The 27561-nt window shown below is 40.7% G+C and overlaps 1 protein-coding gene across 3 annotated transcripts in view; it reads left to right on the plus strand.

Moving 5' to 3' along the window:
* The window catches only part of atp2b1a (ATPase plasma membrane Ca2+ transporting 1a), a 140500-nt gene that overhangs the window by 85244 nt on the left and 27695 nt on the right, over positions 1-27561 (plus strand). For 2 of the 3 annotated variants that reach the window (XM_057854063.1, XM_057854065.1), the window contains exons 2-6: positions 450-575; positions 7878-8341; positions 17504-17701; positions 24101-24358; positions 24428-24553. In XM_057854063.1, coding sequence (XP_057710046.1) covers positions 8149-8341; positions 17504-17701; positions 24101-24358; positions 24428-24553 — 775 coding nt within the window. In that variant the 5' untranslated portion in view covers positions 450-575; positions 7878-8148. Of the gene's footprint in view, positions 1-449; positions 576-2110; positions 2946-7877; positions 8342-17503; positions 17702-24100; positions 24359-24427; positions 24554-27561 lie in introns of those variants that run through there. The other variant, XM_057854064.1, reaches the window with a different exon arrangement.

Below are 27561 nucleotides of genomic sequence, written 5' to 3' on the forward strand. Positions count from 1 at the left end.
GTTTCCATAGGCGACTGATATGCGGGTTGAGCCAATGGGTATCCACACCAGCGGACAGGGACCCGCCCCCTTTTGACGCGCATCACAAGTCCCTGGTGGAGTTGTGGGGGGAAAAAAGGCAAAACGAGAAGCGAGATAGATGCTTGAAAATACATCCGATTTTGTACTAAAACTTTGGCAATTCAAAAATAGTCCACCCAGTTTCAATTAATTGGACGTTTATTAAAGTCAATGGCAATGCGTTGATTGTTAATAAAAAATACATTGCCTAATAGTTTATTAAGCAGCAAAAATGTCTCCTAACATGTTTAATATTTATTTTCCCGGGGAAAACCCATTTATGTGCGAATTGTCATAATGAAATTTGCATCAATGCCTGTAATATACGATTGTCAATTCGGCGTTTACTGGCAATGAACCATCTTGACAGCACTCTGTTCTCCACGCAGTCTTTGCTTGGTGATGTGACGTCAAGAAAGGCGGTGCTTGTACCTCAGTCCAGGGGAGCGAGCCTCGGAGTCGCTGAGACTGAGGGGGAGTGAGAGAGGGACGCAGGGTGCTCTTCGGAGAACGGAGTAAGTCTTTTTCGGGTGTCCGTATTCCGTCCGATCGCCGTTAAATGCCACACGCTGACGAGGGGCGCCTCGGGTCGGCTCCGATCGCCCTTCTGCTGGAAGCCCGCTGCGGCGATGTGCCTCGGTTTTGCGGTTCGCGTCCAAGCGCCAGCCGCTGCCGCTCGCTGGTTAGCCTCCACGGCGAGCTAACGCGGCTAACCTTACACCCGGGACAGAGGCACCGAGCGACAGTGTGGGCGGCAGCTCCCGGGGTGCTTCACAGCCGGGGTGCTGCAGCGATCGCCGCCGCAGATCGCCTTTGCGTGCGCCCCACCTGCGGTTAAGTTGCGGGTAGCTGTCAAATGTTTGGTAAAGTAGCGTTTTCTCTGCAATCAGCACACAGTCTTCTAGCCTAGGAGCTAAGAGGCTAACCGTGTGCGCTTGCGTGGGACGCGGCAGGCTACAAAATATTAATTGTTTGCTTTGAAATCGATTCTTATTGTGGCGGGGCTGGATCACACTTAGTATGATGAAAGTTGCATGTGATGATGCGTCAACGTGCACGTCCATGACGCTCCAGGGGAAAGTTGACTGTATTTAAATTAAAACAACCCTGACAAGACCGGGTTTACTACCGCTACTTCTTGAAACCGTATTGGCAGATCACCTGCAGTGTGAAACCGGTGCGACGCTTAATTTCCCTTTCTTAACGTAGACTTTCAAAGCCCCCTTTCTCACCACTTAGTGAGAACTTTGATGGATGCCTTTTGAATTCCTCCACTTTACCTGCGATGTTCATGTGTACTGCAGTCGCTGAGCCCCTTTTTGGTGTAGGGATGAAAGGATCACTGATCATCCAATTAAACGGCGCAAGACTGCAACTGATGCCGCTGCAGCCGGGTGGGATTTTAATTGGACCTGGGATAGAGGGATGCACTCTTCCAGTTTTTCGTTGGGCATGACAGCTAAGCATTCAACACGCGTTATATTGTTCACAATGACTGTTGTCGACAGACTGCAAATTTATCACGGTTTTACGCAATACGAACACTGTGCAAAGAATTGTCATACAAGCGAAACAACTTACTTTTGATGTGAATTATTCTCGAGTAGATAATTGCAAAAGCAACAGTTTCAAAAGAAAATTCATTATTGAACTTGCAATATGTCATCATTTCATTATATGAAAAACATTAAATATGGTAATCAAATTTGTCAATCAAAAATATCAAACACCTAATATGCATTATGCAAGAAATACCTTTGGTGAGAAGTCATAACAAAATGCAAGAAAGATTTTTTATATCAATATTAGGTTAAGTCATGATATGGGAATGAATTTTCTTGGGCTGTAGCTATCGAATATTTTAGTAGTCGATTAATCATTGGACTAGTTAGTTCGAATAATAGAGTAATCGGATAAGGAACATGAAAAATCAAAATACCTGAGCTGAGCCTCAAACGGTATACGAGGATCTATTTTTAACAAAAGAACAATTGGCTACTTACATAGAAAAAGTCTGCTAGTTTAAATGCTAAAGTTTAAAAAAAATTTTTTTACAATGCTCCCAACAAACAGTTCAGACACATATTCCCACAAAAAACTGCTAAATATACCTATACACCAAATTATGAATGCATTAAAAAACATTAGCTCAAACAAAAACTTAGGTGACGTTGGCCTTAACAGGGAGCGGTTGGATTCAGCCATGTGAAAAGAGGCAGACCAGAGGGCAGTGTATCCACCCTAATTAATAAAACTAAATGCAAACACTTTCAAAATAAACTATTACAATGCCACTTTAATTGAACGAATACTCGGAGCAACAAAATTTAATTCGAATATTTTTTTGTAATCAAATTCTTGAGTTAATCGATTAATCGTTGCAGCACTAGAATTTTCTGAAATGATTCGTAATCATGCGAGCAAGCCCGTCGACGGGGGGGCAACCGGGTATGTTGTCCTGGGCCTCATATAGGGGCCCCTGAATGACCCTTAATTTATTTTACTTTAAATTAACATATTTCTTTATTTCAATAATTGTCTGATTAAATATTATGTTCTACTCGATATATACTTAAAAACTTCTTAAATATTTCATATATATATCCCCTCTGTCTTAGCAGAGAATGGTTTGACCCCGCTCTAGTGCACTCAAGGCTACTCGACGTACATGCCCTGAAGCGGGAAATTAAAATCTGTCATTATTATAAACTCTAAACATGGCGAGTCATCATAAATCGGGTGCAAAGAAAAGAAAAAGAGATAAAGATCATAGAGAAAAAGAAATAAAGATCATAGAGGTGAACGAGAAAAAATGATGAAGGTTTTAAAAGGGGGACAGGAAGCCAGAGAATTAGGGCTAGAGTTGGCTGTGGATGGTGATGTCGGTAAGTGAACAACAGCCGCTAACACTGAACGGTTTACATTCGCGATCACCGTGACCAAAGCCCGATTCGAGTCTGTCACCGGCCGATTGTAGCCCATTGAGCTGCGGTATGACAAGACATGCTGCTCGCGTTTAGCCGAGGAGAGAGAAGGTGATGGGATATATGTTAGTCTGATGGGAGCAGGTGCGCGAGGCTGAACAGACTCTGGTCCGGCGGCTGGATTTATCTTGGGTTTACAACCCACTGTGAATTATAGCAAATGCTAATATGAATCAATCACAAAAACAGCACAAACGAACCTGTTAACAACCTAGCCATGCTCTCCATTGAGCGCGAGCTTGCTCAAAAACTGGATTTCACTCATGTTATAAATGACTTTGCTGTCAAAAATTCTAGGTGCATCACTGTTCGTGGGCTTGATAACCCCAGGGATGTGAAGGGGGTAGGCTCAGGATGTTTAGTTATACTGTTTTGTTGCGTAGCAGGCAGGCATAGCACTCTCTGTTGTATTGTATTGTAGCCTACATTGGAATAATAGATGGAAATTGTTTCTTTACATTGTGTCACATCACATTACGGTCTGTTAAATTAATTGTCCATCTCAAATAATTTGAAAATTTACACTGTCATTGTTTGCAAAGCATTAAAATTACTGCGTATGTTGTTGTGACAAGCTGGTGGCAGGGGTGAGTTGGGGTGGGGTGCCCTGCAAGTCTGTTGACAGCCCTGCATGTGAGAAATAGGTTGCAGTATATGAACAGTCTTATACAGTGTTATTCCACCTCAGCCTTCATCAATATGAGTAGTAACCCATTTAGTAATCTTATCGTTCCCTCTTTATTCTCTCCATTTGACCATTACTGTTATTTTTTTCCTTTGATTGTCATCCTTAGTGCGTTGCACAGCCTATGGAGCCTCACAGCGTGTTTAATGATTTATGTAAACCAACAGTAACCACATTGTATCGCTCTGCCTGAGGCCTTTGGACCGCAACAGTCATTCAAGATTGAGTAAAAACGAATGAAAAATCCTTCCCTATTCCATCGCTGCGGCTTCTTCCTATCAGCTGACTGTCGACAGTGCGGCCTGTTGAGCGTCAATCGTGGTTACCCTTGTTGTGGCAAGCGCTCCTTGTGTCATTTGACGCTCCTGTGCCGCGTCGGGATCACCTTCCCTGCTTACATTTGTAATCCAGACTTGTCACATTTTGGTTGGGGTAGGGGGGCGGCGTGGCACACTTGTGCTAATTTCACCGCCAATGTCAAAAGACGCTCTTTGTACGATCAGTGCGAGCCTGTGGTGATGCCCTGTTTAAAAGCCACCTCATATAACACTGATGAGTAGCTCCACTTTCCAAAAATAACATTTCACGCTGTCACTGAGCACCTTTTCTTATATGTTAGCTGTGTCTAATAGTCGTTTTGGAATCCATTTGGAAAAACAGCAGATTAAACAAACATGAAGAGGTCATTTGCCTCAGTTCAACCTTTATTCGGATCGATATACAATGTCCAGTTTGGTACTTTTGAGTTACAAGCTTAAGTTATTGTACCACTGTATTTTTAGACAAAACGTCTTTTTAATGTGCATTTGACTTTTTTCTGATGTTTGATTTCTTCAGTGTCACAATGTCGACCACCTTGTAGTGGAATGGCCGTGAGGTCAGACCGCTACAGCAAATGGAAAAGCGGGCAGGGCCTCGGAGGGGCAACGGCCCCGCTCTGTAGAACGACATGTTACAAAGAACATAGTGCGCGTTTCATCTTCAAAAGCCGTGCTGATGAAAGACGCGCCGTGTCTGCAGCTGCTGTAGCAGCATAACATTATAGCAGTGTAACATTTTCACACTTACTACTACAGAGTACGCATGCCTTCGAGACATTCAGGCAGGGACACAGAGTGTAGAAAGGTTCTGACAACAGTCTTTTATCAGTACATCTAAATCGTCTTATTGGGCGTTTTATTGCATTCAAACAGTTGAGCCATATGTGACATTTATCGCTGAACAGCGAGTGTCAATGCTCATGTTTGATGGCCTTTAGAAAGGCGATAGCTTGTCTATATTTGTGTCAAAGCCTCCGAAGTCTTGAGGGGGGGAAGACTTAGAAGTGCGCCTTGACTCGCCGACACCTCCGACGACGGCCAAAGCCAACGTTGGGCATCGCGATGGCGTTGGAGGGCCACTCAAGTAGCTCTCAGCAGCAACTGCTTTGTACCCTCCACATTTACATGGCCTGACCCACTTCGGTGGCAGGCTAGCGGCGGGGGGAGGGGCGGCCGGGGGAAAAGCTAAAAATACCACCCCTCATGCTAGGCGGCTTCGTTGCGGAGGGATCCCTAGAATCGCTCTCCTCCACTTGCGCGGTGGGCTTGGCTCACGGAAGCGCTGGTACTGCCAAGGGGGATCCTCGTCAGGAGACGCCGGACCCCATTTCCGCTATTCCAGATGTGCGTGACCACGGTGTTTCATGGGTTAACCCCAGCCTGATGTCACTCAACCATCCCACGGTAGCTGCCGGGCCGGGAGGTCTAGTCGCATTGGTTTTGTGCTATTGTGACACGTGACCTGCTCCACGACCCAAAACTGTCCCCGCGCGCTAAATGTTGGCGCGGCCCGTCGCCCACGGTGCCGCTAGCAGCAACGGAGGTGGCGCGAAATGACAGTTGCGTGCTCTTGGTTCCACTGCTCTGCTTGGGTTTGAAAACTGTGGCCTGTTTTGTCCTTCAGAGTGTGAACAGGGACTGGTCCGGTAGTTTTTTCAGATCAAATACAAGTACTTACATTTGAATACTTACAAATACCAATTACTAGAGATGTCCCGATCGATCAGGATCACGTCATTTTCAAAGTATCGGAATCGGCAAAAAAATATCGGTCATGCCTTTTTTTTTTATACATACTGTATATATATATATTTTTTTATTAAATCGTTTTCTAATTGTATTTAACGTTACAGACATAATGTGTTACACTCTTCTAGAGTCTTTAGTTTAAGCTTAAGGTAGGGTTATCAAATTTATTGCGTTAACGACGAGAATTAATATTTTTTGCATTTATCACGTTACAATATTTAACGCAATTAACGCATGCGCTGCACGACCCACTCACGCATTGTCGCGTTCAATCTGTAATGGCGCCGTTTTACCCATACAGTATATAGAGCTAAAAGGCAGCGTAAAATGAGTAGAGTGAATTTTGGCAGCCTTTGGAGCCTTTTTTTTAACAGGCTAAAGCCTTACAATCCCTCTCCCAATGATTAGAATAATCGTGGGAATCAATGTGGGGAAGAAAGGTAGTAGTTGATCTTTTACTTAACACCCTATTTTATTCCCAACGCAGAGAAGATATATCAGTTGGAACCACGACGCACAGTCATGGTTTCACTTCCCATCATGCATTTGGGCAGAAGTTAAATGGCTACAGTATCATTTACTGAAAGCTCAACAAATACACTAGATGGCAATATTTAGTCACACTATACAAAGTCAAATTTATCCTTTAAGAATTACAAGTCTTTCTATCCGTGGATCCCTCTCACAGAAAGAATGTTAATCATGTAAATGCCATCTTGAGGATTTATTGTCATAATAAACAAATACAGTACTTATGTAATGTATGTTGAATGTATATATTCGTCCGAGTTTTATTCATTTTTTTCTTAATGCATTGCCAAAATGTATGTGATCGGGAAAATTTATCGGGAATGATTGAAATTGAATCGGGAGCAAAAAAAAAAAAAGCAATCGGATCGGGAAATATCGGGATCGGCAGATACTCAAACTAAAACGATCGGGATCGGATCGGGAGCAAAAAAACATCAAATACTGATACTTTCATTTGATCTGGGACTGTTGGCAGAGATCATTCGCGATATCAATTTAATTGCAATGTCCTGCAGCATCAGTTTAGTTCTCAGCTGCCTTGGGCTGCTATGCATATGTATCCTTCAAGCCATTCTGTGTTGCATAACCTCACTGCCATGGACCATTAATAGTGCACTGCATTTTTCTTGATACTGACAAACCTGTGGTAGTCATCCTTTGAGTTGGGCCTTGAGGCACTGGTGGCAATTACCAGTCGGCTCGATGTTATGGCGTTTAGTGAACTAAGGAAGAAGCAATCAAAAGAATGTCATTTAAATCGAACATGCTTTGGCTAGTGGTCTCATCAGTTCTTACAATTTTCGCAGTGACACGATTCCAAGTGTAACCTGTTCCACCTCAGTGATACAAGCAACCTCGCAATAGTGCCGCATGATCAAAAACAAATTCCTCTCCTGTTTTTTTTCCCGCAGCAGATGGCCCCGAGTAGAATCTCGACGTGTGACAGAATAGTTTCCAAGACAGAACAAGCCGCGAGCGCTAATGTTAATGCAGCCGGACGTTATCTATTGTGCTGCTACGCGGTCCCATGTGACATATTTGGAGTCTGAGATAAACCGCGACCTGTTGCTTTGTTATCTCGCCAACTAGTTCAGCGATTAGAGGAGCCCGGACCACATGCGTTTTTTTCAGATGAGCAAAGTATAGCATGCTGCTAAGGAATCCATGCATTATTTTGTGGTAAAGCAGGCTCATTGTGGAGCACGGATTGCACTAACAACGGTCTGCCCCTGCTTCGGAGCACCACCACGGAGCTCCCCGATGCCGCTGATATTCTTAATTAGATTTAACGCCAGGCTTTCCTGGAGTAATCATTCAGTGGGTCCCAGCTCGCCGCCAGCGCCAGAGCTGAGGAAGGAATCGTGATCCTAGAAAGCAGCCTGTGCGGTGGGCTGCCGATGTACAGTACATGACCCGACATGTCTGAAAGAAGGACTGGGAATGCTCAGTCGCAGTAATGAGGAATGCACCATCACTGTATTCCCAGTGAAAATTTCTGAAGTTTGAGAAAATGTCCCTTTAATGGTGTGTTTGCTTTGGTCTTTTCAGATCTGACTGCATGCTGATCTCCGACTCTACGAGTTGCCCTCCGTCGCCATGAGAGGCCAGGAAGACTCCGCTCTCCGAGGGCCATGGCTGGCATTGTAGAAGCACTGCCCCGCGACCCGCTGTCGCGTGACTCCAGCTGCCTCTGACGGCCCTATCGCCTTTTTTATGGGAGCTACCGCTGTGTGCGCGCTCGGGAGGATTTAAGCTTTTCTGGGACACTTTTTGAGTTTTTCTTTTTTCTTCACTCCGAGCTTTGTATTGGTGGGAGAAAATGGCGAACAACTCATACAGCGGGGTGAAGAACTCCATTGTGGAGGCCAATCACGATGGCGACTTTGGCTGCTCGCTCAAAGAACTGCGCTCCCTCATGGAACTGCGAGGCGCGGAAGGCCTAAACAAAATCGGGGAATCTTACGGAGACGTTCACGGACTCTGCAACCGCTTAAAAACCTCACCTACGGACGGTAATGTAACCCTTTGCCTCATTTTTAGAGTTGGATGTTTTGCTGTGAACAAATCGCGAATGTGACTGGCGCATACTTTAGAAGGCGTGCACATCGTCGGACACCTTGACATCACTTCCTCGGAAAGCTCATATGTCAGACAGGTGGCTGGCTCTGACCCGGGCCACTGCGGCTCTATTTCAGGGCCCGGTCGTGTCCCCTCTCTCCTGTTTCACCTCTGTGTCTCCGCTGTGGGCGTCTCAGAGCAGCTGTCCGCCAGGGCGTAGCACCAGGCCCACGCCAGGTTAATGTCACACATGTGGGCCAGCAAAACTGGAGGCTTTCAGGCCCGCCAAGTAATGGCCCAGACTTGTTGTGGAAGAAGTGAGTTCATCTCCGGAATTAGTCTTCGTCACCGTGTTGTTCGCCAACCGGCTTTTGTGAAAATGAGATGTTTGACGACATTGGAGCTTCACTAGTTGACAGCATTGACTCCTCCCCCCTACCGTTCTTCATTCCCACTACTCTGTTTCAGCATCTCTCTATAGACTGTCTGCCTAATCGCCAGTATGACCTTGACTGAACTCTTATGGGAGAGGATTTTCAGTTTGATCCCAGATTAAAACGGCACTGCATACTCACTGTCGCAGCAACAGTCCTCTGTACGCAGAGTCTCAAAGCAGGCAGGGAGAGAGGAAAAAACATTCCCTGGGCTTCATCTCGCCAGAGGGAATGCTGTAAATACCCCCCTGCATGGCAGCACGAATTGTGTGCGGTCGCTGCCGGAATCATTACCTTAACGACGTGATGATTGCGGAGTGGCATCTTCCGCTCTCCTGCGGCCATGACTAGGAATCGCTGAGAATCTTTCTGTTGAGGTGCCAGTTGTTCTAACACATATGTGACTGTGTCACGCCGGGATGCCTAAAAGTGCCCTGTCATACTTTGTCACGCGAGTGACACCAGGCGAGGCCCGCGCATCACTACGACAACATTGAGGCTCTCGCTCACTTTGATATTTAACAGCACCAATGAGCTCATTCGTCACTGGCACGGGATTACGGGGGCTTGACAATTGAAAAGGGATTTCTAATTAGTTGGACGTTTAGGTCTAAAACCCTCTTTAACCAATCCCTCCCTAATCCTTCACGTTTCCAAGCTCATTTTCTTCACTCAGTGAAGTATTACTCAACTTTTCCTGTTGCCGCAGTGTGCGGATCACACCTGTACGTCCACCCACTGTGAGATGCTTGTTTTCCTGTCGTGTGTGTTCCCTCATCCATAATACACAATTTTAGTACAGAGAATACACATTTTCAGTGCAGAGTAGACATTTTTGAGTGGAGCTATGCGTCACCGCGGGGGTGTGACTGATATACAGCCTGAGCTGTAAAGACTGTCAAGTCGACTATGCGATCTATTTTTAGTCCCGTCGGACTGTGCAGTGTTTTAACACATACTATGCCATCCTTTCAGCACTTTCTCTCCGCTTTGAAGGTCAGTTCTCAGGGTCCCCGCATTGCGAGGCTAAGTGCAACCACGTCTTCGACACTTCAGATGTCCTTAGATGTCAACCAGCGGCCACAGTGTGGAACAGTAGCTATCAGTGGGTCCTTCCAAGCAAAGTGTTTATATTCCCAGTCTCTAAAGGGATCGCCTGTATCCTCTGCGTAATGAGGCACATTAAACTCCTGAAGCCTCTCCACTTCGATATTATTGGCAGCAGTTACTTATTTGTTTCCCCCTTTTCCAGTTTGATTTCTGCATCAGTGAAGTTAAATATTTGGGTTTGCACTCCCTGGCCCCCGCAGGCTGTGTAAGCACGGAGAAGGCCTCCGTCATTGGAATGCTGTTCACAAATCGGCCTCATTGTGTCGGATGTTGCTCTTTGCCACAGCCGAGCCTTTGCTGCAAAGCCGCGATTGGTCAGCAAATTTGGATTCTTGTGGGTCAGTGTGTTTAGCTGCATGATAAAACCCTCCATGGCAGAGGCACTTCAAAGAAGAAAGCAAAACATTGAGTCGCGGGTTGCAGCTCTCGATTATTGTAGTAGTTGATTAATCTATCAACTAGTTAGTTCAAATAATCGAGAAATCGGATTAGGAACATTTAATGCGTTACAGAATAAATTTGAGGGATGTAAAACAAAGGCTTGCTAAGATTGCACTTTCAAAATAAAATTCCTGAGTGTTTCGTCAAACTACGCAGTATTGCACTTTTACTTAAAATAAAATACCTGAGGTTACCCTCAAATTAAAAAAACAAAAAACAAAAAACAATTGGCTAACTTCATAACAAAAGTCTGCTAGCTTGAATGCTATAAAATACTAACATTTTTTTTAACAACGCTTTCAACAAATCCTTCAAACACATATTCCCACAAAAAACAGCTAAATATACCTATAAACTTAAGTGCATTAAAAAAACTAGGGCTGTCAAAATTATCGCGTTAACGGGCGGTAATTAGTTTTTTAAATTAATCACGTTAAAATATTTGACGCAATTAACGCACATGCCCCGCTCGAACAGATTAAAATGACAGCACAATGTCATGTCCACTCGTTACATGTGTTTTTTGGTGTTTTGTCGCCCTCTTCTGGCGCTTGGGTGCGACTGATTTTATGGCTTTTAGCACCATGAGCATTGTGTAATTATTGACATCAACAATGGCAAGCTACTAGTTTATTTTTTGATTGAAAATTTTACAAATTTTTTTCAAACGCAAAACATTAAGAGGGGTTTTGATATCAAATTTCTATAACTTGTACTAACATTTATCTTTTAAGAACTACAAGTCTTTCTATCCATAGACCGCTTAAACAGAATGTTCATGTTAATGCTATCTTGTTGATTTATTCTTATAATAAACAAATGCAGTACTTATGTACAATATGTTGAATTTTTATGTCCGTCTTGTGTCTTATCTTTTCATTCCAACAATAATTTATAGAAAAATATGGCATATTTGATAGATGGTTTGAATTGCGATTAATTACGATTAGGGCTGCAGCTATCTATTATTTTAGTAGTCGATTAATCGATGAACTAGTTCGAATAATCGAGTCATCGGATAAGGAAAATAAAAAAAATACCTGACCTGAGCCTCAAAAGGTATAAAAAATTTTATAAATGAGGATATATGTACAACAAAAGAACAATTGGCTAACTTTCAAAGCAAATGTCTGCTAAAATAAATGCTATAAAATTAGAGCTGAAACGAATACTCGAGTAACTCGAGTTTAAAAACTGATCCGAGTAATTTTATTCACCTCGAGTAATCGTTTATTTTGACAGCTCAAAGCATCACGTTTTGCTCTGACTACTTTTAATGCGGGACAACGCGCTGACGCCACGTGCGTAGAGGAAGAAGCAAAAAAAAAAAAACTTACTGCAGCCGACAGCCGCTACAAACGACGCCGACGTTGCTAAATACTAGCCCGCACGATGCTGTGTTGGTAGCAGGTAGCGTCTGATGCGTCTCATAGAGATCACATGTATGTTGAACTAGATGCGCATGACAGACTCGGCCGCGTCTGGGCAGCGTTAGTAAACAGCCACCATCTTAAAGCAGTAGAGCGCTAATAAAGAGCGCTAATAAATAAGATTAACGCTACTGTCACTACTAGCTCACGTAACGTTAGCCCTGCGGAGGGCTAGGTTTCTATTAATTATGGCCACTGTCGATGCGTGGCTAACATGTCTTACATACAGGGTTTAACATAACATAGCATTGTGGAGTGATGAGGGTGTAAAATAAAAACTTAATAATGCTAACTATCAATTTTAGCTCAGTAGTCATTGCTGGATAAAACACCAAGTAGCACTGGTCCCTAATGTGCTCCAATACAGCCTGTATCATACATTTGTTTTGAACACTGCAAAAACTCAAAATCCTATCAGGACTTACAGTTTAGACTAACTTAAAACTTAACTAGTACTTAAAAATGGCTTGACACAAATAGAAATTCAATTGAAACACGTGGAAAAAATCCTAACTTTTAAGTGATATGTGTTATCAAGCGTAATGGCATTTTTAGGTAAGATATATATATATATTTTTTTTTCATAAGATCTAAAAGTTTTTTTGAGTTAAGCAGTGAATTAGTCTTTTTCTAGTCTTTTCTAGTCTCTCGTCTATTTTTTTTTATCGAAAATAAAGACATTGATTGACTGAAAATGGTTCAAGATTAGAGGAAATTTCTTGTTTTCTCATGTATATTTATAATTGCTCTTCACCTAAAAATATATTTGTTTTATCCAATTACTCGATTAATCGATAGAATTTTCAGTCGATTACTAAAATATTCGATAGCTGCAGCCCTATATAAAATACCAACGTTTTGTTTTGTTTTTACAATGCTCTTAACAAATACTTCAAACACATATTCCCTTAAAAAAAGCTAAATATACCTTTAAACTAGATTAAAAATGCATTAAAAAAAGCATTAGCTCAAACAAAAACTTAGCTTATGTTGGGTCTTAACAGGGAGCAGCTGGATTCAGCCATGTGAAATGAGGCAGACTAGAGGGCAGTGTATCCACCCAAATCAATAAAACTAAATGCAAACACTTTCAAAACAAACCATTACGCCAATTTAATTAAACGAATACTCGAAGCAGCAAAATTTAATTGGAATATTTTTTTCTAATCGAATACTCGAGTTTATCGAATAATCGTTTTCAGCACTACGATTAATTAATTTTTAAGCTGTGATTAAAAATTTTAATCGTTTGACAGCCCTATAAAAAACATATTAGCTCAAACAAAAACCGTATGCTGGTCTTAACAGGGAGCAGCTGGATTCAGCCCTGTTAAATGAGTTATGTAATATTCACTGGTGCCACTAGAAGGCGGTGTATCCACCTTAATAAAACAAAATACAAACACTTCAAAACTAACCATTACAAGGCCACTTTAATTAAACAAATCCTCGAAGCAGCAAAATTTGATTCGAAGCTTTTCTGTAATCGAATTACTCGATTTCCTTGTGTAATGCTTTAGTTTTCTTTCAGTTATAGGGCCCAAAATTATGAACTAAACACAAACAGTATGGTGTTTTCTTCCTCTAGGAAAGAAAGGACAATGCGCCATTATTCAGAGGAGCTGTACGCAATCGTGCGATGTTCGGTTTAACTTAAAACGTCTGCGAAGATGCTGTCTGAATCAATGGGTGTGGTGGTCAGGCTCTTAAAACCAAGGAGAGATTTCAGTAATTGAGTAGTAGTAGACCTTCATCCCAATATTTTAGGGACTGAATTGACATGTCCTGCTAGTTGTTTGTCATTTGTGGCTGTCATCTCTGTTTGCTCTCCTGTTGACACAATCTTCAATCTGGAGGCAGTAAAAAAGCCAAACTGCAACCATGTTTCATTGGATCGCAGCAAGGCCAATGCTCACCTTGACCCCTCGTCAGCAGCCGGGATGACATTAGCGGTCGTCGCGGGGTCAACCGGGGACGAGCGCTACAAATGAAACAGTTAATGATTAGCCGCTCGCGGTCCGAGTGATGATGACCCACCTATTTTTCAGTTTCCGTCGGCCGGGATGAGGTGCTGACTGCTCTGTCACTTCCATTTATTGCGCCCGAGCGCTGAGGGAAAATGTGGCATAAAACTAAAGCGGGCCGTAGCTGTCAGCGTCTTTTCATTAGCGGCTTAAAGAATCAAAGCAGACGCGATGAGGTGGCAAGGGAGCTGCGACGGGCAATTATTGCCGGGTAAACCCCACAGCCTGTCGACCGTTTGTGACTCACTGTTCCGGCTCCTTTTTCCACTAATGGACCTTGAGGAAAGGATCTGGTTGTGTTCTAATACAATCTCAAAACAGGACTGGTTTTAGGGTAGTCAATGAATAAACATAGACATCCAATCCGTCATTTGCTTTATTTTTTAAATTGGTTTGTCTCTAGTAGACGTCCAATACATTTGAACCCTCCCAGTTCTCATGGATTGGATGTCAATTGCCGTCACTGGCAGCCCATTGAACAAGCAGTTTTCACATGAACCCTTATCTACCGTGCTGGCCAAAAGTATTGGCACCCCTGCAATTATGTCAGATAGTGCTTAATTTTTCCCAGAAAATGATTGCAGTTTCAAATGCTTTAGCACCCTCAGCCTAATACTTGGTAGCACAACCTTTCGACAAAATAATTGCGAACAACCGCTTTCGGTATCCATCAATTAGATTCTTACAATGCTCTGCTGGAGGTTTAGACCATTCTTTTTTGGCCAACTGCTCCAGGTCTCTGAGATTTGAAGGGTGCCTTCTCCAAACTGCCATTTTCAGATCTCTCCACAGGTGTTCTATGGGATTCAGGTCTGGACTCATTGCTGGCCACTTTAGAAGTCTCCAGTGCTCTCTCTCAAACTATTTTCTAGTGCTTTATGGGTCATTGTCCTGCTGGAAGACCCATGACCTCTGAGGGAGACCCAGGTTTCTATTACTGGGCCTCACATTATGCTGCAAAATTTGTTGGTAGTCTTCAGACTTTATAATGCCGTGCACACGGTCAGGCACTCCAGTGCTAGAGGAAGCAAAGCAACCCCAAAACATCAGGGAACCTTTGTTGTGTTTGACTGTGGGGACCGTGTTCTTTTATTTGAAGGCCTCATTTTTTCCCCCTGGAAAATCTATGTTGGTGCCTTTTTCCAAAAAGCTCTACTTTTATCCTTTCTGACCAGAGAACATTCTTCCAAAACGTTTTGGACTTTCTCAGGTAAGTTTTGGCAAACTCCAGCCTGGCTTTTTTATGTCTCTGGGTCATTAGTGGGGTCTTCCTGGCTATCCAACCATAGAGTCATTCAGACGCCGACGGATAGTAAGGGTTGACACTGTTGTACCCTCGGACTGCAGGACAGCTTGAACTTGTTTGGATGTTAGTCGAGGTTCTTTATCCGCCATCCACACAATCTTTCCTTGAAATCTTTCGTCAATTTTTCCTTTCCGTCCACATCTAGGGAGATTGGCCACAGTGCCATGGGCTTTCCACTTATTGATGACACTGCGCACGGTAGACACAGGAACATTCAGGTCGTTGGAGATGGACTTGTAGCTTTGAGATTGTCCATGCTTCCTCACAATTTTGCTTCTCAAGTCCTCAGACAGTTCTTTGGTCTTCTTTCTTTTCTCCATGCTCAGTGTGATACAAGGACACAGGATAGCGGTTGAGTCAACGTTAATCCATTTTAACTGGCTGCAAGTGTGATTTTAGTTATTGCCACCACCTGTTATGTGCCATAGGTTAAGTAACAGGTGCTGTAAATTTCACAAATTAGAGAAGCATCACATGATTTTTCAAAGGGTGCCAATACCTTTGTCCGACCCATTTTTGGAGTTTTGTGTAAAATGATAATGATTTTTTTTTTTCCATTCTTTTTTGTTTTTTTTTTGCATTGCAAGCAAAATAAATGAAGATATTACTACCAACGTATTTATAATTGCAATCCTTTTCTGGGAGAATTTGAGCATTATCTGGTAGAATTGCAGGGGTGCCAGTCATAAGCGGAGTTTGAGGGGGTGCTAGGGGGGCCGGGCCCCCCCCTGGTGTCACAAAAAGTTCTATTCTAACTTTGTAAAGCAAGAAAACAACAAAAATGAATGAAATGAACAAAAAAGATATTTTAATAATGGGTCAAATTTATTTTTCAAACAGATCATGTGCCTAGCACCTTAGGCGGTAATTTGATTTGCGTATTATGAAGAAAAAAAAAAAAAAAGGCCAATTTTATTTTTCAAATGATTTTTTTCTTTGATTGAAAATATTTTTTTTATGATTGAAGCAACTTTTTTGGGGAATTGAATGATTTAGACACAAATATCCAACCCGTAATATGGCCCAAACACAAAAAGGATTGCTAAATCAAAGAAAAAAAAAATTCAAATGAAAAATTGTGTTAAAATGCAAATTTTTGAGTCTCAAATATTTTTTCGCATTCAAAAACTTTTTTCTATGATTTAATTTTTTCTTTTTTTTTTTTTATTGAAATGATTTACCTTTTGAAAATATTTTTTTTTTGTATGCAGCAACTTATTTTTTGATTGACTCATAAAGACACAAAATGTGGCCCACACACAAAATATCAATCAAAAAAATAAAAAATAAAAATAGCTTTCAAATGCATTTTTTTTTAAATTTCAAATTTAGTTTTGCATTCAAACACATTTTTTTGATTGAAGTGACATTTTTTAAAATTGATAATATATACTTTTTTTTCTCGATTGAATAATGAGGACACAAATCTACCTCCATATGGCTCCGCCCAGGAGATCCAATTTTTTGACTGGGGTAACTACATTGGCACGACACCAGCGGGCGTATCATTTTCAATGGATAAGCAGCCTGATTTAGAATTCCCCTCAAGAATGATGGGAAACAAAAAAATGCTTTTTTTTCAACTTATTATTATAAATATTCTTGTAAGTTAATTTTATTGCTGACACTGCGTTTCGGGGTCATCATATTGTGCCTATGGTGCCAGTACTTTTGGCCAGCACTGTAGTGTATTTCTCGTCACTTATGAGAGCTTTATATCATCAGTATTCATTCCAAGTCAACTATGTGACCCACTACATTCCAATTGTTTAAAAATGCAGTTTCCTTCTTTATTATATACTATACTAGTACATGCATGCTGTCCCCTTTCTCCCAGCCTGATCGTCTCAGGCTTTCACACCAGTCAGTAGCGGTTTCGCACAGTCATCCTCTCCTCCAAAATTCCACTCCTCCTCCTCATGGCTTCACACACACAGCTCTATCCACTCCACCCCCACATGCACACGCGAGCCGTCTGCATGAATAGAGCTGAAAAAGTGTGGCGCATCATCAACTGTGTGTAGGCCCTTTTTGAATATGTGTGGAGGCCTGTGAGTGGATTCGGCGGGGGTCCCCGCAGCGCAGCAGAATGCATGTGGTCACACGTTTGTTGTATTTGACGTCCATTCTCTTGAGTGAGGCACTATTGTCAACCCCCAAATGTGTCCTTTCAGAGCGCCTGATGCCCCGCGCAGATAATACGCGTGACTTTTAGCCCACACAGCGTCGCATCCATCTGTTGTCAGACAAGATGGCTGCTAGCTGAGACTTAAGAATGCTGATATATATATATTTTTTTTTTAACTCAAAATGGAGCATGACGCGTTTTCTTTAAATATGTCTCATCTTCACCCCCACTCTCTCTCTTCAGGTCTGAGTGGGCAGCCGGCAGACATCGAGAAGCGGAAAACAGTGTTTGGGCAAAATTTCATACCGCCCAAAAAGCCCAAAACGTTCTTGCAATTAGTGTGGGAGGCGCTGCAGGATGTCACACTGATTATCCTGGAAGTGGCAGCCGTAGTTTCACTTGGCCTTTCTTTTTATAGACCTCAAGATGCCGAAAGAGAAGGTAGGTTGGTTAAAATCGTGGCTCGTTTTGACATCATTGCAAAGTAGGGCTGCAGCTATCGAATATTTTCGTAATCGAGTAATCGGATAAAACATATATAATTTTAGGTGAAGAGCAATTTTAAATATACATGAGAAAACAAGGCATTTCATCTAATATTGAACCATTTTCAGTCAATCAATGTCTTTATTTTCAATGAACATTGTTGAAAATGGCCGACAATTGCATCTCAGATGTAACTAGAATAAAAAAAAGACTAATTCACTGCTTTCACTCAAAAAACTTTTAGATCGTACATGTCCCGATCGATCAGGTCCGATCACGTCATTTACAAAGTATCGGAATCGGCAAAAAAATATCGGACATGCCTTTTTTTAATTTATAGCTATATATTATTTAATTCAATTGTTTTCTAATTGTATTTAACGTTACAGACCTAATGTGTTACACTCATCCAGAGTCTTTAGTTTAAGCTTAAGGTAGGGTTATCAAATTTATCGCGTTAACGGCGAGGATTGATATTTTTTACATTTATCACGTTACAATATTTAACGCAATTAACGCATGCGCTGCACGACCCACTCACGCACTGTCGCGTTCAATCTATTATGGCGCCGTTTTACCTATACAGTATATAGAGCTAAAAGGCAGAATAAATTGAGTAGAGTGAATTACAATCCCTCTCCTAATGATTAGAAATATCGTGGGAAGCAATGTGGGGAACAAAGGTAGGAGTTGATCTTTTTCTTAACATCTTATGTTATTTCCCAACGCATAGAGGATATATAAATTGGTACCACGACGCACAGTCATGGTTTCACTTCCCATCATGCATTTGGGCAGAACAGTTAAATGGCTACAGTGTCATTTACTGAAAGCTCAACAAATACACTACATGGCAATATTTAATCACAATATACAAAGTCACATTTATCCTTTAAAATTACAAGTCTTTCTATCCGTGGATCCCTCTCACAGAAAGAATGTTAATAATGTAAATGCCATCTTGAGGATTTATTGTCATAATCAACAAATACAGTACTTATGTACTGTATGTTGAATGTATATATTCGTTCCGAGTTTTATTCATTTTTTTCTTAATGCATTGCCAAAATGTATATGATCGGGAAAATTATCGGGAATGTTTTGAATTGAATCGGGAGCAAAAAAAAAGCAATCGGATCGGGAAATATCAGGATCGGCAGATACTCAAACTAAAACGATCGGGATCGGTAGCAAAAAAACATGATCGGAACAACCCTAATATATATATATATATTTCTTACCTAAAAATGCCATTACGCTTGATAAACCACATCACTTAAAAGTTGTCTTTTTCCCACGTTTCAATCGAATTTCTATTTGTGTCAAGCTATTCTTAAGTCGTGGTTAAGTTTTAAGTTAGTCTAAACTGTAAGTCCTGATAGGATTTTGAGTTTTTGCAGTGCTCAAAATAAAGCTGAAACGAATACTCGAGCAACGCGAGTTTAAAAACTGGTCCGAGTAATTTTATTCACCTCGAGGAATTGTTTAATTTTGCCAGCCATAAGCATCACGTTTTGCCCGGACTACTTTTAATTAATGCGGGACGACGCGCTGACGTCACGTACGTAGAGGAAGAAGCAATAAAAAGAAGAAAAAAAAACTTACAGCAGCCGACAACCGCTAAAAAACTACTCCGACGTTGCCAAAAACTACACAAAAATAACTCCCATGCTCAACAGTTGGTATGAGGTTATTTTCCCGGAATGCTGTATTGGGTTTATGCGTAGTGCATCTCATAGATATCATATCTAAGTAGAACTAGATGCAAATTGGCAGACTGGGCGGCATTAGTAAGCAGCCGCCATCTTAAAGCAGTAGATTCTCAGCGCTAGTAAATAAGTTGTCGCTAGCTTTCACTCGCTCACGTAACGTTAGCCCTGCGGAGGGCTAGGCTTCTATTGAGGTAGATTTGTGTCTTTGTTATTCAATCGAAAAACGTAGCTTCAATCAAAAAAAAAAGTTGCTTCAATCAAAATATATATTTTTAATACAAAAAAAGTCACTTCAATCAAAAAAATGTGTAGTTTTGCATTAGGGCCTTTATTATTTAATCAAAAAATAAGTTGCTTCAAACAAAAAAAAAATATTTTCAAAAGAAAAATAACTTCAATCAAAAATAAAGAAAATTCAATTGCAGAAAAGTTTTTGAATGCGATAAAATATCATTTAAACCGTTTTGTTTGATTGAAGCAATCTTTTTTTTGGGTAGGACATTTGTGTCTAAATCATTCAATCCCAGAAAAAGTTGCTTCAATCAAAAAAAAAAATATTTTCAAAGAAAAAAATCAGTTTCAAAAATAAAATTGCCTTTCCCTAAAAAAACAAAACCAAACATGAAATGACTTTGATGCGAGCCAGTGCTTCTGTGATCCGAGAATACATCTGAGATGCAATTGTTGGCTGTTTTCAACAATGTACATCAAAAATAAAGACATTGATTGACTGAAAACGGTTCAAAATTAGATGAAATGTCTTGTTTTCTCATGTATATTTATAATTGCTCTTTACCTAAAAAAAAAAAAAAAAGATTTATGATATCCGATTACTCGATTAATTGATTTTTCAGTCGATTACTCGATTACTAAACTATTCGATAGCTTCAGCCCTAGTTCAAAATAAATATATGATACCTGCTGTATTGGAGCACATTAGGCACCATTGCTACTTGGTGTTTTATCCAGCGATGACTACTGAGCTAAAATTGACAGTTAGCATTATTAAGTTTTTTATTTTACACCCTCATCACTCTACAGCACTATGTTTTCACAGATTAAATAAAACCTGTTTGTAAGACAACGTTATCCACGCATCGACAGCGGTCATAATTAATAGAAACCTAGCCCTCCGCAGTGCTAACGTTACGTGAGCGAGTGACAGTAACGTTAATCTTATTAGCGCTTAGAAGTCTACTGCTTTAAGATGGCGGCTGTTTACTACCGCCGCTGACTGTCATTTCGCATCTAGTTCAACATACATGTGATATCTATGAGACGCATCAGACGCTACCTGCTACCACCATAGCATCATGCAGGCTAGTTTTTAGCAACGTCGGCGTCGTTAGTAGCCGCTGTCGGCTGCAGTAAGTTTTGTTTTTTATTGCTGCTTCCTCTACGCACGTGACATCAGCACGTTGTCCCGCATTAAAGGTAGTCCGGGAAAACCATGATGCTTAGAGCTGTCAAAATTAAACGATTACTCAAGGTGAATAAAATTACTCGGATCAGTTTTTAAACTCGAGTTATTCAAGTTGCTCGAGTATTCGTTTCAGCTCTATTGCAAAGACAATATACCGTAGTGGCCCGAATATAAGACTGCCCTGATTATAAGACGACCCCCTCTTTTTCAAGACTCAAGTTTGAAAAAAGACTTTTTGAACACCAAATTATTTTCTATACAGAAAATAATTACAGTACATCCGAACCAAATGATTATAACAATATATTTGAGAGAAAAAGCATGTTATTTTGCCTCATTCACATCTTAATATCTGAACATTTAAATATGTAAACTACAGTGCAATCACATTGGTAAATGAATGGTTACTGGTTTTTGAAATGTATATAAACTAAGGCTGTCAAAATTATCGCAATAACGGGCAGTAATAATTTTTTTAATTAATCACGTTAAAATATTTGACGCATTTAATGCACATGCCCAGCTCAAACAGATTAATATGACAGCCTAGTGTAATGTCCACTTGTTACTTGTTTTTTGGTGTTTTGTCACCCTCATTTTATGGGTTTCAGCGCCATGAGCATTGTGTAATTATTGACATCAACAATGGCGAGCGACTAGTTTATTTTTTGATTGAAAATTTTACAAATTTTATTAAAACGAAAACATTAAGAGGGCTTTTAATATAAAATTTCTATAACTTGTACTAACATTTATCTTTTAAGAACTTCAAGTCTTTCTATCCATGGATCGTTTTAACAGAATGTTAATAATGTTAAAGCCATCTTTTTGATTTATTGTTATAATAAACAAATACTGTACTCATGTACCGTATGTTGAATGTATATATCCGTCTTGTGTCTTTCCATTCCAACAATTTACAGAAAAATATGGCATATTTTATAGAAGGTTTGAATTGCGATTAATTACGATTAATTTTTAAGCTGTGATCAACTCGATTAAAAATTTTAATCGTTTGACAGCCTTAAGATAAACCAATCTTTTGTAATCAACCACAAAATTGAAATAACTGCATTAACCATCAAAGTGAAGTCTAATTGTAACTGTAGTCTTGAAACAAATCTGAATAAGGAAAAACATTGCAATTAAATAATGCAAACTGGTTAAACTTGAGAATAGCGGAGATCTGTCATACCAGAACATCGCTTCAATGATATCTGGCGCCATCTAGCGTCGTGAATGGGGAGAGTAGCTGAGATCTGTCATGACAGAACATTGCTTCAATGAAATCTGGCGCCATCTATCGTCGTGAATGGGTGTAATGTCTAGACCACGAATATAAGACGACCCCCTTTTTTTTAGTCTCAAGGGCGTAGGTTTGCATAGGGACGGTAGGGACACTACCAACTTTTCAGGATCCTCAAATTGTCCCCACCAACTTTCAGGCAACCTTATTTGTATTGTATAATGAGTTCAGTTATGTAGGTAATTTAGATGGTCTTTTTTTATCCTTTAAGGATAGAATTGACCCTACTATTATTAAGTGATGTATTTACATTATTTTCAGACTTACATTTACCCCTTTTCACTTGCTAAAATGTGCTGGACCATTATTATTTTTATTTAACCTCATATGCACATTTGATTGGCTGATGACATGCCCCCCCACACACACACACACACCCACATACACAAACATGCACAACCACACAGCCCCGACAAAAATACAACATGCCGCCTCTTTGAAGAGGAGGGGTATTAGAAGTTTTTTTGGCCAGCAGCAGCTACTGTAAGGAATGTAAGAGACGTCAGTGTTGTGGACATGGGAAACACATCACTGATTTTGTTACTGAAAATCCGACCTGCAGCAGAGTTAGCATGACATTAAACTTTCTGAACATGCTAACCTGCAAAACTCGAATGGGTAGGTGCCTCCAGTCCAGTATGTGCTTTCTGCTGTTAACGTGATGAGATTTTTTTCCAGTTATATTTATTCATTTAGACTAGGGGTGTCAAACGATTAAAGTTTTTAATCGAATTAATTACAGCTTAAAAAGTAATTAATCGTAATCAATCGAAATTCAAACCATCTATCAAATATGCCATATTTTTCTGTAAATTATTGTTCGAATGGAAAGATAAGACACAAGATGGATATATACATTCAACATACAGTACATAAGTACTGTATTTGTTTATTATAACAATAAATCAACAAGATGACATTAACATTATTAACATTCTGTTAAAGCGATCCATGGATAGAGAGACTTGTAGTTCTTAAAAGATAAATGTTAGTACAAGTTCTAGAAATTATATATTCAAACCCCCCTTAATTTTTTCGTTTTAATAAAATTCGTAAAATTTTCGATCAAAATATAAACTCGTAGCCTGCCATTGTTGATGTCAATAATTACTTACACAATGCTCATGGGTTCTGAAGCAAATAAAATCAGTCGCACCCAAGCGCCAGCAGAGGGCGCCAAAACTCTGCAAAACACACCAGGTACACATTTAACTGTGCTGTCATTTTAATCTCTTTGAGCGGGGCATTTGTGCGTTAAATGCGTCAAATATTTTAACGTGATTAATTAAAAAAATTAATTACCGCCCGTTAACGCAATAATTTTGACAGCCCTAATTTAGACATTAATTTAGACAATGTTGAGTGGTCTAAAGACAAATGTTTATTTTTTTTTGCATTCCTGGACAATTAAGAGATTCATAATAGGTTTGTATTTATTGTGTATGTTGAATTTGCTAATAAAATCCAGAAATTTATTCTGGAAGTTTTCAAAAATGTTTCTTTAGTAGTTTTTGAAAACAAACGGTGTATCACCTGAACCAATACACATGAAAGTATAAGTCAAAACAGATTTATTTTGCATTGATCATTTGGCCTATCAATTAATTAGATTCATATTCATGAGAAATGTAGCACTGACCCCGTTCACCCAATCTGTTTGGGTTTAATAATGTCCTTTCCTAAGCAAAAAGTGTACATGCAGGTTATGCTGTTATATCGTCCCTACCAATGTTGAGACCAAACCTACGCCCTTGTTCAGTCTTATTTCAATGCAAAAAACACTCTTATATTCGGGCCAGTACGGTAAGTCCTATGTTTGCTTTGCATTGTTTATTACCAGCGAGCTTTATTTATAGAGTTGACACGCATGGCCGCCGTTTTTTTTTTTTTTTTTTTTTTTTTTGCCTCTGCAGACTGTGGGAAGGCTGCCGGCGGCGGGGAGGACGAGCACGAGGCAGAGGCGGGCTGGATCGAGGGCGCCGCCATCTTGCTGTCGGTCATCTGCGTGGTGCTGGTGACGGCGTTCAACGACTGGAGCAAAGAGAAGCAGTTCCGCGGCCTCCAGAGCCGCATCGAGCAGGAACAGAAGTTCACCGTGGTTCGCGGCGGACAGGTCATCCAGATCCCCGTGGCCGAGATAGTCGTCGGGGATGTCGCACAAATCAAATACGGTAAGACAGACTAAACTCTTTCCTTCCAGAGGTTTGGAACTCCAGTTTTACTATTGGTGTGGTTTTTAGGAGACCTTTTGCCTGCCGACGGTCTTCTCATCCAAGGCAACGATTTGAAGATCGACGAGAGCTCGCTCACGGGAGAGTCTGACCACGTCAAGAAGACGCAAGAGAAAGATTTAATGCTGTTATCAGGTAACACGGAGCCTCTTTAACACAATGGCTGCCACTAGCGGAGATAGGCGTCCAATCCAATCCAAGCGAATGAACAAATCATGATCATTCAATGCAAGACTAGGCATGTGCCGGTATTAGATTTTGACGGTATAATAACCTTAAGCCATAGATTTCATAACATATTGACAGGACACGGGGCGCAGGGCCGATCCGTAGGGGGCCTATTCTCAAAAACCTCAAATTCAATTATTTTCAAAACCAAAGCTGCTACTGACCTAAAACCAAAACAGGCACCTTTGGCATATATGAGTCTCCATGAGCAGCGGCATAAAAAAAATTCAAAGTTGTTTCGTTATAAAATCCCGATAATTTTTTAATATAACAAAACTTAAAATGGCTATATAATTCTCAGATTTTACACTAAATGCACAAAAAAATCACTAAATGCAGAGATAATCACCTATATTTTCAGGATCAATAGCAGTTTCTGCCCAAAATACCAACTTATTTTTTCTGTACTGCATGTTTTTAACGGCTAATAAATCACTCAATTTCCACATCAGAAACTTAATACTTGAGGAAAACTTGCAGAATCAATTATAAGTAATTAATAGGGCTGTTGAACGATTAAAAATTTTAATCGAATTAATCACAGCTTAAAAATTAATTAATTGTAAAAGCCATATTTTTAAATTATTGTTGGAATGGAAAAATAAGACACAAGACGGATATATACATTCAACGTACTGTACATAAGTACTGTATTTGTTTATTATAACAATAAATCAACAAGATGGCATTAAAATTAACATTCTGTTAAAGCGATCCATGGATAGAAAGACTTGTAGTTCTTAAAAGATAAATGTTAGTACAAGTTGTTTATAGAAATTTTATATTAAAACCCCTCTTAATGTTTTCGTTTTAATAAAATGTGTAAAAATTTCAATCAAAAAATAAACTACCGGTGGTAGCTTGCCATTGTTGATGTCAACCCATAAAATCAGTCGCACCAAAGCGCCAGCAGAGGGAGACAAAAAACAAGTAACAAGTGGACATGACACTGCTGTCATTTTAATCTGTTTGAGCGGGGCATGTGCGTTAATTGCATCAAATATTTAAACGTGATTCATTTAAAAAAATAATTAACACCCGTTAACGCGATAATTTTGACAGCCCTAATAATTAATAGATTATTAATAACTTATTGTGTAATAGAATAGCCCTTGATTGTCATTATACAGTTGTACAATGAAAATGTGGAGCATCTCCCTTTACAGTGCAGGATAAGTTAAAATCTCAAAAGTGACTTGCAAGTATGAAATCTAAATAAACATAAATATAAAATGCGTATTACATAGTCCTATAATTCAGGCAGTGCAATTAATCAATGTGGTATTACCAGGATATGCGCGTCGTCTTTCAACAATAACATAGCCTTTTTCTACGCCTTGCGTTTTCTGGTCTTGCTTCCTCGACTTGGACAAGTCTCTGTTCCTCGCTGTGTCCTTTCTGCCCTCCTCGACTTTGCTCTGTTTCCTGCTGGTCGGCCACTCCTAGGCCTTGTTCTTCCTTGCTTCTGAAGTCACATCCTTGGAGAAGTTCGCACCAAAACAATTGAAGAGGAACCGCCAGGAACTCCAGCAGGTGCTCTTGTGCTTCCTGCCCATCAGGGAGTCCCACAGCGACATTCCGAAAGTCGCCATGTGGGCCATGAGGAGAGATGGCCGCTTGAGGACCGCCCGGCCCGTCTCCAGCTTTCCATTGTCGTCTTGAACATCTCCAGGCCATGTCCCTGTGTTCCTGCTTGCCGGTGGTCATGGCGAGGGACCTCCACCCAGCGTCCGTGTTGGGGTTGACGGCCGCCATGATGAGCACCTTCTGGGTCAACTTGTAGCCGGCCTCTCAGGCTCCTAAAACACATTTTATAAAGATAGCAGTTTTATCTTTTTTACAGTGGGGCAAATAAGTTTTTAGTCAACCAGTAATTGTGCAAGTCGTCCCACTTGAAAATATTAGAGAGGCCTGTAATTGTCAACATGGGTAAACCTCAACCACGAGAGACAGAAGAATCACGTTTGATTTTTTTTTTAAAGAATTTATTTGCAAATCATGGTGGAAAATTAGTATTTGGTCAATACCAAAAGTTCATCTCAGTACTTTGTTATGTACGCTTTGTTGGCAATAACGGAGAACAAATTTTTTCTATAACTCTTCACAAGCTTTTTTTCCACACACTGCTGTTGGTATTTTGGCCTATTCCTCCATGCAGATCTCCTCTAGAGAAGTGATGTTTTGGGGCTGTCGTTGGGCAACACGGACTTTCAACTCCCTCCACAGATTTTCTATGTGGTTGAGATCTGGAGACTGGCTAGGCCACTCCAGGAGCTTGAAATGCTTCTTACGAAGCCACTCCTTTGTTGCCCTGGCTGTGTGTTGGGGATTATTGTCATGCTGAAAGACCCAGCCACGTCTCATCTTCAATGCCCCTGCTGATGGAATGAGATTTTCACTCAAAATCTCTCGATGCATGGCCCCATTCATTCTTTCCTTTACACAGATCAGTCGTCCTGGTCCCTTTGCAGAAAAACGGCCACAAAGCATGCTTCACAGTGAGTATGGTGTTCTTCGGATGCAATTCAGTATTTTTTCTCCTCCAAACACGAGAACCTATGTTTCTACCAAAAAGTTCTATTTTGGTTTTATCTGACCATACCACATCCTCCCAGTACTCTTCTGGATCATCCAAATGCTCTTTAACAAACCGCAGACGGGCCTGTACGTGCACTGGCTTCAGCAGGGGGACACGTCTGGCAATGCAGGATCTAAGTCCCTGGCGGCGCATTGTGTTACTGATAGTAGCCTTTGTTACTCTGGTCCCAGCTCTGTGAAATCATTCACTTGGTCCACCTGTGTGGTTCTGGGATTTTTGCTCACCGTTTTTGTTATCATTTGACGCCACGGGGTGAGATCTTGCATGGAGCCCCAGAGCGAGGGAGGTTATCAGTGCTCTTGTATGTCTTCCATTT

This window comes from Corythoichthys intestinalis, chromosome 13, assembly GCF_030265065.1.
Source record: "Corythoichthys intestinalis isolate RoL2023-P3 chromosome 13, ASM3026506v1, whole genome shotgun sequence".
NCBI classification, from domain to species: domain Eukaryota; kingdom Metazoa; phylum Chordata; class Actinopteri; order Syngnathiformes; family Syngnathidae; genus Corythoichthys; species Corythoichthys intestinalis.